This window comes from Neolamprologus multifasciatus, chromosome 13 (genome assembly GCF_963576455.1).
Source record: "Neolamprologus multifasciatus chromosome 13, fNeoMul1.2, whole genome shotgun sequence".
NCBI lineage: Eukaryota > Metazoa > Chordata > Actinopteri > Cichliformes > Cichlidae > Neolamprologus > Neolamprologus multifasciatus.
In genome coordinates, this window is record NC_140451.1 from 12,133,469 (window position 1) to 12,147,115 (window position 13,647).

Consider the following 13,647-nt stretch of genomic DNA (forward strand, 5'->3'; position numbering starts at 1 on the left):
CTTGTGGAAACGATATGCGCTATTGAGAAGACAAATGGTGTACCCAAAAAAAAACCCCCTAAAATTAGGTCCCTGCATGATTGCAGGCACATTGTTCCCATGTGGGACCTGACTGGATAAAAAGAAACCTTTATAGATGTGGAGGAAAAGTACAGTGATTCCTGAGTGGGAAAAGATGAAAAACACAAGTTGGAATAGTATAATTAAAGTATGAACTCCACATATAAATAAAAAGTGAAATGTGAGAGACAAACAGCAGACTCTGATAGACGAGGGCTGGAGAAGCCACAGGATTGCGGGATGTTTGGATGGGTTTCAAGAACCCCTGAACATGCTATGAATAGGCTTTTCCTTTCAAATGAATAATGTGTTGCGGGGAGAGAACTAAATCATCCTAATGAGTAGATCTATGAATACGAATCCAAAAAGAATTATATAATGCACAGGAAAGTAATTATCCCTGGGGCAGTAGGTTATCTAATATTGGGTATCTGCACTGGAGCAATTTTCCAAATTGAGCAGTGAGGCCCCCAAAGTCTACCAGAATAGTAATAATTCCTGATAAGATTATTCATCTACAGGCACAGCATGGTGTTCTGCAGCAGCTTCTCAATGAATTCTGCTCAGAGCACTGACATGCAGCACATTGCAGTGTTTCCCCGTCACATTATTATTTTTTCACTCCGAGGGGCAGTAAGGTCTCTGAAATGGCATTTGTGAAACGCTGGAATTCCATTAAAATCAATACAAATAAAATGTTTACAAGCACTGTATAGGGCATGTTTTTTTTCTTCAGTGGGGTGACCCATTCCTCCTCCTCCTCCGGGAAAACACTGGTGCTCTCCGAGTCAAAAGAAATCCTCCTCAAGCGTTCGTCTCCATGCACAAAAGATTCCATTTAAATGATTTATGTGCAGCACAAGGGAACAGCTTTTGATAAAGTTGCGCTCTTAATGCTAGAACACATCACCTGGGTTTAGAGAGGATGAAATGATTCATATGTTAATTTTTGTCTTTGCTTACAGTGTTTTCCTCACTTTACTGTGTGGAGTAAAGGAAAACAAACCCACCAAACTGACATGTCTTTATGTGATAATCATGGGATGGGACGCACCTTTAGTGTTTTAGCGTTTCATTTGTTTTAGGGACATGGGATAATATATTTAGTGAACATACTTAAATTAACATACTGTTGACTACAGCACGAGGCTGATTTTATTTTTAATGGAGACACATTAAATGCTAGAAAGTGTTGCCTGCTGTTGTCAACACATTTATCTTTGTACACAGTATGATGGAGGAAAGGGAACTGGACCACTGTATCACATAATCTCTTTTTTTGTCCCTAAATATCCAGTATTTGTCACTCTAATTTGCGTCTTTTTTCCATGCTAGTCTACGTAAATGTACTAGATACATGTACTTTATAGTTTTATTTCACTAGCTAGAGTTTTAATAAAGTAATGTAATACTTAATATTTTTAAATACTATTACTATTAATCCTACAAATAATAATATTGACAATAATGAATCTGAAGATACATGCACTATATATAGCTAGTGAAATAAAAATAAAAAGAATAAAAGTAATTTTATTAAGCTGAGAAAGGACCAGAACATACATTTGTATGATTTATTATTTTTATTATTAACCTAGAGAACTACTATATCAAGTTTAAGGCTCGTTCGATTGGCTACAGGGTTGAACTTCACCTCCCAGAGTGCACCGCGGTAGGGCTCCTCGTCTCCCATTGGTCTCGCTCATCGAGCAGCGGAGGCAGACATGAGGCAGTGGTGAGAGCCCGGCGGAGAGCTGCGGAGCTGAAATGAAGCGCACACACGGAGCAGCTCACACCGCGCAGCACCGTGCGGCTCGAGGAAGGTAGGCTCCGCGCCGCTAAAGCTGAAGGCTGCTCCGGCTGAATGAAGGGCTCCGTCCATGCGGAGGCTAGCGCTCATTCTGCTTCCCTGTGCTGTCGCCGTCCTGGTGCACTTGTGGTTGGCACAACGACCCTCCTCCGCCCCGCTGGACAACAACACATACTCGGGTACTTTTTTAGCCACTACCCCGGGCTTTTACCTCCTCAGCTTCGCAACTTTGTTTCCTTTCGAGAGGCTGGTTAACTTTGCCTTTACCGCCCCGGTGTGGTAGTTTGCTAGTTAGTGTGTGTGTGGACAGGTAGTTAACGGCAGTGACTGGAATGAGTGTTTTCTAATGTGTGTTTTACGGAGGAAAAGAGGTGAATGTAACATTTGAATAGTGCGGGGCGTTGCTGGGATAGTCTCTCGCCGTGTTACAGTGCAACTACTGTGCTCCGTGGCTGCTTGAAGCGGGTTATCACTCATTATCAGCCCTCACGCTGGCTGTGTGAAGCGGCTTCACCATCAGATCAGTGTAGACTAACTACCTTTTAATGCACGAGGACATTAATCTTCACGGGGTGCATCGCAGTAAGTCACCGCAAACTGAGTATGAGAGGAAAACCGGTTTGGTTAGATTTCTTTTTTTTTTATTTTTTTTATCCATATCTCACATCTGCCCTTACATTTTAAGTACTCTGCTATTGTGTGAGGTCATCTTCAGTGAAATGTGTCTGTCTCCAATGCAGATGAGCCATTACCTTTCTATGAAGTTTTGGTGGGGGTGCTGTCAGCAAGACATCATTATGAACTGCGACAGGCGATAAGAGAGACCTGGCTGGGATACCTCAGACACCACCCCCACTTCCAGCACAGGTCAGCAGGCTAGACCTTCAACTTCACTGCTTTTGTGTTTGTTTTGATTTGTCTTGCCTTTCTTTTTCTCACCATGTCAAATTCATATACTAGAGAGAAAGGGAGGGGGGATGAAGCCAGCAGCAGCTGGCAGCAAATAACTGACAGCCCCATCAAGCCTTTTATCTTTACCTGACCAGCGGCCAATATTGTTCTCTTTCATTCTTCCTCTTTGTCCATTTCCTTCTCATTGAGCGATCCGAGCACAGATAAGGTGTGATGGCCTTTAAGCAACCCCCGGTAACCATGGCAACGCCAGGTGGATAGATGGACAAGCTTTAGAAATCTTGTAGCCGAATATTGCACAAACTGGGGGGTATGTCACAGTGTTTGTGTTGTTGTTACATATTTTTTGTTGTTTTCTCTCATCCAGAGTGGGGGTGAAGTTTATCGTGGGGGAACATGGGTGTCCTATACCAGAGGAGGACCGAGAAGATCCTTACTCCTGCTCCCTCCTGAACTTCACCGAGCCAGGTAAAGGGGGAAGGGGGGGGGGGGGGGGGAAGAAAGGCAAAAGAGGGGAGAGGCATCTGACTGCAGCTCTAATTCTCTCGGCAATCTGTTGCTTGCGTGCACGGTCGTCAAAGGGGAGCGGAGGCAGGATAACAGCAGAGGAGTCGAGAGAATGAGAAGAATGGCTGTTGAGAAAAGAGTGAAACACCTTTTTATTCATGTGTTCCCACAGCTCAAGGACAACTTTCTCTTCCTTTTGTATATCTAAGGCCAAAGCAGAAATGCTCACTGCTGCTGCAGGGCTTAGGGAAGAGGAGGTGGGGTAACTAGAACTGTTTAACACTTAGAAAAGTAGAGCTGCACAAAGAGCAGACACTATATGAAATAATTTAACTCCCTCGCAGTCAGTTTTGAACATCGGCAGTAATTGTTAACGTCTGTCGCCTTCGCCGATCTCGTCCACTTGAGCCGGCTTTCTCCACTTTTACTGGCGTTAAGCTGCCTTCATGGAAACATAATTACAGCTCATCAGAATGGGCTTTTCACACAGTGGCCTTTGGGGTCATGGCAATCCATTACATATATATTTATTTATTTTTTTGTTCCCCAGCCCTTTCTCTTGCCCTCCACTGCGTTAATGGCAGTTGGTTGTTGACGTGATTTGCTTCAGAATGGCAGGCAGGCTTTGGGTGCGCGTGATGCTCCGTGTGATTGGAAGAGAAAGAGGCAGTGGCAGCTTTTTAAGCACAGTCGGGGTACCTGACGCAGGATTCAGGTCAAAGCGCGCGTTAAGTGGACAATTAATTGTGGCGCTGAAATGTGTTTGTTTGCTCCGTGTTCATCACAGGGATTTTTTATTTTATTTTTTTGGACTACAATAAGGTGAATGCTAATTAGCTTCTCAGAGCAGTAATCCTGCTGCCAGCAGAAGGTGTGTGTGTGTGTGTGTGTGTGCTTTGAATCGAGGAGAAATGGTGAGATATTTAATGATGTTTGAAGGTTTTGAGATTTCAGAGCTGATATAAACACACTACAGCATGAGATGAATCGACTGATTGACATGCAATTAAACATTTTTGTCTTTGCCTTTGAATTCTGAACTATTACAGAAAACAAGCACTTTAAAGACGTCACACTGAGCTCTGTTTTTGTGTGTTATTTATTTGTGTACTTATTCTTTTTTTAAGACTGAATGTTCATCCACTAGCCAGTAATAAAAATAATGGTTTGATTTATGATCTATTTAATGAGCCATGCCCAATGCAGCCTATAGTTGGTGCTTGATATTGAAGTAATTGCCCATAAACACCCCAAGCGACAGAAATGTAATGATAAAAATGTATGATAGTTTGATAATCACATTTTTGTCATGTTTCCAGGGAATAAAGCATCGATCATAATGATTTATGTCTATTGTCTCCTAGTGGTAGCACAATCCTGCGGCTCAGTCCCATTCAGCTAACGTGAGAAGCGTTTGCCGTGATAAAACGTCTGCTCCTCTTCGCCTCTAATTGTCTTTATTTTGGAAGGAGCTGTAGAAGTTGTGTAGAATGCACATAAAGTGAAAGCGGGGCGGGGGGGCTTCGCAGCTTTGCTTTAACAGCCTCGATCTTTTCATTGATCTCTCGGGTAATAAACTGCTCTTTTGTAATTAAGAGAGCGCGCTCACAAGCAGGGGCTCGCTTTGAAGACAGCCGTCCTGAAGAAGCGGCTCTTCAAAGTGCTGATGGTGTAGCTTTCCCAGAGTCCGCCGCCTTTTCCGAATGCTTTCTCTCTTCTCTTCATCACTATGAGAAAAAAAAAGAAAGATAGTCAGCGTGTTGGGATTGTAATAAATTTCATGTGTGCTTGTGCAGTGACTCGCTGCCCTCTCTGTGTCCCAGCGGCAGGCCGGGACGGAGAGATGGAAATTGTGACGGTGTCTGATCCCTTGCTGCTCGCCCCCTCCGACGTGTCTGCCATCGCCCTGGATTTCAAGGTACTCCACCCGGTGGTGATAACCCAGCTAGGGGTGTTTCCCAGCGGGACCCGAGCCGAGCTTCAGAGCAACGTGACGGTGAAGCTTCTCCAGCTGGACCAGGAGGTAACGCGGCTTTGGCCTGTGAGCATAATGCATGGCGTATGCTGCGTTTCTGTGGAGCTCGGTAGAAACACAGCCCGAGGGCAGCTGGAGGACTCTGTGCTGCTGCTGTTTGTTGAACAAACTTCAGCTCATTTTAGAGTCCTGCTGTTGACAGAGCAGTGTGTGGCTGTGTTCAGTATGGAGGACGGCATCTTTGTGAACTCTTTATGGATAAAAAGTTTGAATATTTCTTTTTTTGCACTTTCCTCTTCAGGAGGCTGTGGTTACTGCTCGCTTCAGCTCCATTAGCACGGGGACCTTGGTGAACTGGATGTGGTACAAACCAGTGGAGCAGTTCATCCTGCCGAAGGTCAGTTTGTCGCTGATCCTCTGAGCTGTAGCCACGACTAAAGAAAAATGGAGTAAAAGTCCTCCAGTCGGGAATATAAGTCTTCAGAAGCTGTTTTAGTCTATTCTACTTTCTTTTTGAATTAAGCTCTTCTTTTTTAAGTACTAGAAAGCAGCTTTCAGCGGCTGTTATTCACAACGGGTCACTACAGCAGGTAGCTCTGCAGATTTGATTTGTTTTAATTAATTTTATTTTTTAACCTGGATTTTCTTGATGCAGCCACAAAGGGATTTGTGTCTCCTCCTGGAATCAAACCAGGGATCTTTGGGTTGTTTTAATGCAATCATTTAATGCCATATTAGTGTACCTGCTACTGTCCACAATCATTTCCAACACAATATTAATTTTATTTGTACAACACCATTTAAAATACAGTTTCAACATGATTGACAGTTCAGATAAAATACACACAAATAACCAACGTAAAGTAGATACCCACACACATATGTACATATAAGATAAATATAGAAAGAAAATGTAAAAATGCAAACTATATAAAAATGAAAAACTTGAGCTTGAAGCAATTTAAAATTCTTCCTCACATGAAAGAAATGGACGATTTGACTCAGCAATGCCTCGAATGTGAGCAGGTCTCTCTTCACCCCTAAATAATGCCTGTGAGTTACGATGCTGTACGAACACTGAGTCTATGCAAACATCATGGTCCCCGTCTCGCACGCCCGCGCAGTGCGAGATGATTATCTACATCAGCGGCGTCTCGTCCTTTTCATTAGCTGTGCTCAGGTTGATAACTGTGGAGGAGACGAAAAGAGAAAAACACACGAGACTTATAGAAGTTCAGGAGTTTATAAATTTATTTAACAGAAGTGATTTATCATTGATGTGAATGGGTGCCACATGCAGATTTAAAGAGGTTATCCCCCCAAATCAGAGGAGGACACATGAAGTCATTCATGTGTATGAGCTTACTCATTGAGGTTGATGTTAAATAGAATAAGTATCTGTTTGGAGAGCCAAATTTTGGAGAGCCTCACTTCATTTTGTCCTCTTATATTTATATAACGGTGACCTCCCGCTGAATTTGAGGTTTACCTTTGCATAAGTAAACATCCCCAACCTGAACTGATGCAGAAAAGCAACACATCAGTGCATAAAAAAGTGTTTGATGCTCACGATGTCCTGGCTTTAACACGCACCGCCAAGCGAAAGCCGTCCCCGTGTCTGCACGTACGCCTGGCGGTGATGTCAGGGGTACAAGAGTACACCGTTACATCGCTGCAGCAGAGGCTAGGTTCAGGGGATGTTAAATGAATCTTTCATTAACATTGTAGCGAAGCATAATGTAATCCACTCTAAAGTTTCCAAGTCTGCAGTGTCCTTGATGGTAGCTAATTACATCATTCAGATGAGATGGTGTTGGACAGCACACCCGTGACATCTGTCTTCATTCCAGGGGTTTGAGGGGACGCTCGTCTGGGAGAGTCTCAACTCTGCCGCACTGACCACAGTCAACTCCTCCTCCGTGCAGCTCAGTGATGGAGGAGGCGTCCTAAAGATCTCTTCTGTATGTGTTCGCACACAGTATCTAGAAGGAGATATATGAATAACGCACTCTCATTCCTCTTTCAAGTTTCCAATAACTTAAAACTTTTTTTTTTTTTGCTCTTTTTCTTGGAATTGCAGATTGCAGAGGGGATATTGCCTCATAGAAGTGCTCTTGGATTTCCTGGTTTGGCTGGAGGCTTCACATTTACTATCTATGGTTAGTCCTGCAGCAGAATAAACTTTGCACTTTTTTTATGTGATAATTGTGTGATCAAAGCCACATTTTTAAAAACAGTCCAGATGTAAGAGCTCGAAAAACACCGCTCACCGCGCTGCAGGCTTTTTGTATATGTTCCAAATAGAAAATAGCATTTTCATAGCCTCAACACCCAGCTGTTCCAGTATTGATTTTACCTACATGTGTTTGCATTTTGAATCTTAAGAGCAGATTTGGTGTAAATCTGTGCAAAACAAAATTAAATCCATCATTCAGCATCTCTGAAGAACTGAACTAATGGTCCATTGTGCCAAACGTTATCATTTTTTCATATCGTTTTACTCGATGGTAATTAAAGTTATTATACCTCAAGCGCCTTAGGTTATTAAAAAATTGGGCTGAATAAATATAATTTTTGCACAAAAACTATTACAACTTTTTCCCTGATTACCCCGAATGTTTTCCTCACTCTGCGTCAGATGGAGACGGTCTGTCAGAGCTCCTGCGGGGCCGCCCAGCCAGGATGGAGCGCCATGCCTCCAGGCTGAGGGAGGAGGATGCCACTTTGCAGGAGGAGAGCCTCAGGCATGGCGACATGGTGTTCGTAGATGTGGTAGACACCTACAGGAACGTGCCTTCCAAACTGCTTCAGTTCTATAAATGGTATGCCAAGTGCTAATGACTCGATTCTCTGTCTCCAAATTGCCTGGGCCCTCTGAGGAAATCAGCAACCTGAAATGAAAGTGTGCCGACGCCTCAAAATGTCTCACTGTTAAAATCACGACTGCAGTCGCTCAGTCAAGAAGTAGAGTTCTGAGTCATCAGATAAAGCAAAATACACAGAGTGGTCTTAAGCTGTGATGTGATAAGTGTTATACTTATTTGCAGACCTCCTGCCCTTCATGCTCGCTGGTATTTGAAAGTAAATCCACTCTGGGATATTGTATAAAATCAGAGGGTGGGCTTTAATTAAGGCTGCATATTCCCTCTCCGGCAGGTCTGTGGGAAACGCTGACTTTAATCTACTGCTGAAGACGGATGATGATTGTTACATCGACGTGGACTCTGTATTAATGAAGATTGACCACAAGGGTCTCAAACGCAGCAATTTCTGGTGGGGGAAGTAAGTACAGTTCGGTGTCTGGTCCTGTTGACAGCGTATACTTTGTGTCCACTTGTGCTTACAGTCTAACTTCAGTGCGCTGTCAGCTGAGTTTTGGAGCAAAGAAACGGGAACGCTGTGCACGGTTAAAATGCTGATAGGTCACCTGAAATGGAGACTGTATTTGATGATGATGTCTCTGCCATCCTGACCCAGTTTCAGGCAGAGCTGGGCAGTGGATCGCATTGGGAAGTGGCAGGAGCTGGAGTACGCGAGTCCAGCCTACCCAGCGTTTGCCTGCGGCTCTGGCTATGTGGTCTCTCGTGACCTGGTCCAGTGGCTTGCCAACAATGCAGAGAAACTGAAGGCCTACCAGGTAGAGTACGAATGCTAAATAAGAGCGGCCGACATTCATGATCATAACGTGAGCAGCCCATCCTGGATGTCTCGTTGCAGGGAGAGGATGTGAGCATGGGGATATGGATGGCAGCTGTTGGGCCTCAGAAATATCAGGTGAGAAGCTGAATGGTATGAACTGCCAGCTTTAGTAAAACATAAATGATTTGTTTTGCTTTATTAGTCTAACACTGGCATAAAATACAACTTAGCCCAGTGCTTTCACTTTCCCTTATCAACGTCAGACTGATAAAGGTCAGCGTCTGGCATTAAGAAATGTTAGAAAGGTACAGATATGAATGTGTTTAATGTGTACATTTTTCTTAGAATTTAAATGGCAGCTGTATTCCATCTGTAAATATAAATGGTACTTAAATTTACAGCATTATTGATAAGATACTGTGTATTAACACAGTGTTTTTTATATGACTTAGAGCAGTTAAACAATGTAAGACAAAGAGAAAAACAAATACTGTGAAACAAAAAGAAAACTGCACTCATTTGTACTCACTATTGGTCCTCTGAGCTTCATTAGCCAAACTTTAGCACCTCACTAATAGGCTCTGCATGCAAAAGACACAACGTGAAATAAAAATGTGAACTGAAATGATAAAACCCCTTCTCACCCTTGAGTTTTTTAGTCTGCTAAGCACGTACAATTTGATTTCTGTGGAGAAAAAAAGGGCAGCAAAGAGGCATGAACATTTATGATTGTTTTTCTCTTACCAGTAATTCAATATGCAGTTTGCTTTACAGCTTAACATTTTTATTACGAGCATGCGGCAAAAAAGCTTTGCTAGTGGAGTCGCAGTTTAAAGGCGTAATTGTGTTAACTGGTTTAATGTTTGTAACCTGGAGCATATCAAAATAAAATACTGCCAATTTAACCCGAGGGAAATGTGACCCAGCATCCGCCTCATAATTAAATAAATTTTATTCCCCTTCCTGTTGCCAGGATCCCGGCTGGCTGTGCGAGAAGGAGTGCTACCTGGACATGCTGTCGTCCCCCCAGCACACGGCCAAGGAGCTGCACGTTCTGTGGGATAGGAAAAGAGCCTGTGGAGACCCCTGTGGATGCCCCTGGGACCACTGAATGTGGTTCACGCTACACTCACTACGTGACACTGTGGGTAAAATGCACTCGACACTAGCTGTCAGGTCATTTTCTGTAATATTTTTTTCTTAAAACACTAAACTGAGCCATTGTCAGTTACTAGAATTATTATTATTATTATTATTATATTATAAAAAAAAAATTATATTTGGAAATGTGGGATTCTGTAGGGAAAATAATGTCAAACTTTGCAGGTTCGTAATATTAACAACATAAACCATTTGCAGCTTAAAGAAAAAAAGACGTCACCTTTAGCTGTAGCATCCTGCCGGTATTTGTATCATGAAGTCGGTTATTAAATTTGAAAATGTCAAAATGTGGGAAGACTGCAGATGAAAAGATGCTTTATTAATGTAACTGTCAGGGATGGTACAAGAACCATGTGCAATACCAGCGTGTGAAGGTCATCATGTTCAGGGTGATTGCTGTGAGACTGAGTACTTTATTCTAATTGTTGGTACTCTGGAGACAGAGCTGAACCTTTTTTTTTTGGTTTAATGCAGATATTTGATGGCGTTTTAATGATGAGTCCTCTGCATTGCTATGTTTTGTAAATTTATTGTCTGAAGCTTTTCATCTTCTTTACTGTTTGTAGGTTTATGATGGGCTTTCTCACAGACACACACACACAGTTTGTACTGTAATTGTTATTGTGCAGATAGTGATGTGGCCTTACTGTATTTGTTAGGCGTCATACTGTACCTATGTTAACACTTGTGATATTGACAGATTTTTTGGGGAACTTGACAAAGCAGTCGGAGCGACTGTGGAATAGACTCACTCGTTTAACACGGTTTTATGAAAGCCTCCTCAAAGGTAATAAAGAACACTTAAGAGAGATTAAGGGCTCACTTGTTGTTTATTTTGGGAACGATGAACGCAGTAAACCTGGGGGCGCTGCTGATGCTGCTGTGCTCAGTCCACACTGGATACGGACCACACAGGTCCTTTTTTCCCACTTAAAAAGGAACAGGAATCCTATTCTTCTCCTAAGAGAGTTTTGAAGCAGAGGATGTGTTGGCACCAAACTGATCAGTGTTTTCATGTAATCGATAAGACCAAGGCTTCTTTGGACACATGCTTCTTTTAGGGGGATCTGTTTGTTTAGCCATGTGATTGATGCTGAGTCCCCACAATTAGATTTCCTCCCTGTATATTTTCTTTTCTTTCTTTTTTTAATTAATTTATTTTTGGGGGTAAATAATGAAAGATGATGCTGAATGTTTTACTAATGGAGGACAGTTTGAGTCGTTTGTTTTATTTAGGTCCCACCTGCCAAGAAATCTGTTCATGCACTTAACCTGACATTCGAGCAGGCATTCCTCTTCTTCTCCTAACCACCCTCCTCCTCCTCCCTTCCATCGTATCCTTTCGCCTCCTCTCTTTCACTGAGCAGCATGATAACAAAGTCATATCCGCATCTGTTCCACTCTCCAGTATAGATAAGCGCGGCGCTTTCCGCCCCATCAGCCTTTCTCGCTGATTCACATCGAAGCCCTTCATTGTGAACTGGGAGAAGCGTGGAAATGACACACTGACGGGAGGGAAAAAAAGGTCACTTCTGCTTTCCGTGCCGATGATTCTTTAGGGGAAGAAGTTATTAAATTTGTCTAAACTTTGATGAGCGCTGCAGGGATACTCATGCAAAATGTTTAAATTATTAGCTCTAGAGATATTCTTCATCTCCTCTGAATCCTTTTATTCGAGTCCTGTCCTCTCACCAGAATCTGTCATCGTGTGAAACAAATTGTACCGTGTTTACTGTCAGATTGCAGTTATGTATTACACTTTAAATCTCCTCAGGCTTTTCTATTATTATAATAATTTAACAGCTCGGCCGTATTTCCTGAGTGTTTTCTTCCGTTACATTTGCCACTGTTCATTTTCAGAATAACGTGTAATTCAGTGTGTAATTATGAACTTCCTCATATTTGGAGGGAAGATGAGCTCCTGTTTGGGTTTAAGCAAGAGATAGAAGGTACAAAGTGATGTCGTCTAGGGGGAACACTACTTAAGAATTACTTGTTTTTCGAGCGATCAATACTTGTGAACATATACGCTCTCAAAGCTGGGCGCTTAAAGGCTAAAGAAACCAAAGTGTAAAAGTGCCACAGCAGTAAAACGAGCGGAAAGAAAAGATCTCAGCTCATCTAACTGACCCAGAATCTATGATTCATTCATACGTTTGATATTAATAGACCCCACACGTTCTGAATTGTTCTATGCCCTCAAGCGTGTATGTAATCTTTTCTAAGTGACGACAAGAGTACAATTCCCTGAACTACTGACTTCTTTCACTCTATTAATATTTTGCCATGAAAGTGCAATCATCCGTTTAGACTGTGACAAGCGCTGCTCAGAGAAAATAGAAGGAAGTTGGGCGCTGGAGTTAATTGTATTTATAAAATCCTTTTCATCGTTAGTCTCACCTCTTCCAAAAACTCATCTTCTCGTGGTGCAGAGTGAATACGAGAATGTGTTGACATTACAAATCTGAGTCTCATTTTCGGGATGGGTTTGGAAGACACTTAATTTTTGCTTGAGCAATTTAAAGATTTCTTTTTTTTCCCCTCTGAGGTAACCCACACAGGCCAGTCTGAGTTTATACCTACAATTTCACACAGTTACAGAATTGTTACAATATTTTTCCTTGCAGCCGAAGTTTTTATGTTGCTTTGGGTATATTTGGACTCTTGATACTGCCACAGGAAAAACTGATGCTTCGGCAGGTCAGAATTTTAATGTTAGTTCATTATTTTTGGTTATTTCAACTCTTGACCTGCTACTTTCAGCCATTTCATTGATTACTTTTAGCCAAACTAACTGCTGATTATTTTCCTTTTAATGTATCTGCCTATTTTAATTTATTTCAGCTATACATGTTTCTGTTATCTACAGTCTCCATGCACATCATTGCAGCTTTACGAGTACAAAGCTGCACCCTGCTTTCAGAATTGCTTTAATTCTTCATGGCAGATCCAGCTAGGTTCTGGAAACATTCTAATAAATGTTGGTCCATATCGACTTTATAACATCACCCAGTTGCTGCACATTTGACAGCTTCACCTGTCCTGTTCCACCACATCCCAGAGGTGCTCTATTGGATTGAGATCTTATTACTCTGGAGGCCATCTGAAACCAGTCTGAGAATATTTGTGACATGGAGTGATTCATGCTGAAAGCAGCCATCAGAAGATGGGTGCACTGTGCTCATAAAAGGTTGGGCACGGTCAGCAACAGCAGTAGTTTGAGAATCACCTGCAAAAGCAGAAATATTGAGGTGTAACATTAGCATTTAAATGCTACACTTGGTGACACCATGAGTGCAGCGGGTATCTGGGTTGATCTCATTATCAGCAAATGTGTTTTAATTTGAAAAAGATTTTACTCCAAACTGTGAGGCCATGAACAAAAGGCAAAAATAAAAGATGTTGATATGGAATTTGAAATGGTAAGTAATTACAATTCATTTCGACATTAATCCCCAGTGACAGTAATAACCCGTGCCTTTTGTTTTTCACACCTTGGCTTGTGTGATTACTAACATCACATGATCAGTACTGGGTCTGTGGGTTCAATATTCATGACTCTTCAACATTTGCTATTGGAGTT

General features: G+C 42.1%; 1 protein-coding gene across 2 annotated transcripts; it reads left to right on the forward strand.

The window, feature by feature from the left end:
* The first annotated feature begins 1,689 nt into the window (after nucleotides 1-1,689).
* Nucleotides 1,690-10,875, forward strand: b3galnt2 (beta-1,3-N-acetylgalactosaminyltransferase 2). 2 transcript variants are annotated; one of them, XM_085182144.1, is made up of 12 exons: nucleotides 1,690-2,049; nucleotides 2,611-2,737; nucleotides 3,150-3,250; nucleotides 5,086-5,312; nucleotides 5,566-5,661; nucleotides 7,115-7,225; nucleotides 7,345-7,423; nucleotides 7,903-8,086; nucleotides 8,421-8,546; nucleotides 8,742-8,901; nucleotides 8,982-9,038; nucleotides 9,877-10,875. In XM_085182144.1, exons 1-12 carry the CDS (start codon nucleotides 1,941-1,943, stop codon nucleotides 10,012-10,014), a joined length of 1,515 nt encoding a protein of 504 aa, XP_085038270.1. In that variant the 5' UTR covers nucleotides 1,690-1,940; the 3' UTR covers nucleotides 10,015-10,875. The 2 variants fall into 2 exon arrangements, with proteins under 2 accessions (XP_085038270.1, XP_085038271.1); XM_085182145.1 differs by having other exon boundaries at nucleotides 1,701-2,049; nucleotides 5,113-5,312.
* Nucleotides 10,876-13,647: the final 2,772 nt, after the last annotated feature.

Coding starts and splice junctions, on each gene's coding strand:
- b3galnt2 (XM_085182144.1), top strand. CDS start 1,941: ATGCGGAGGCTAGCGCTCATTCTGCTTCCCTGTGCTGTCGCCGTCCTG. Junction 7,226..7,344: donor GCGTCCTAAAGATCTCTTCT/GTATGTGTTCGC, acceptor TTGGAATTGCAG/ATTGCAGAGGGGATATTGCC. Junction 8,087..8,420: donor CTGCTTCAGTTCTATAAATG/GTATGCCAAGTG, acceptor CCTCTCCGGCAG/GTCTGTGGGAAACGCTGACT.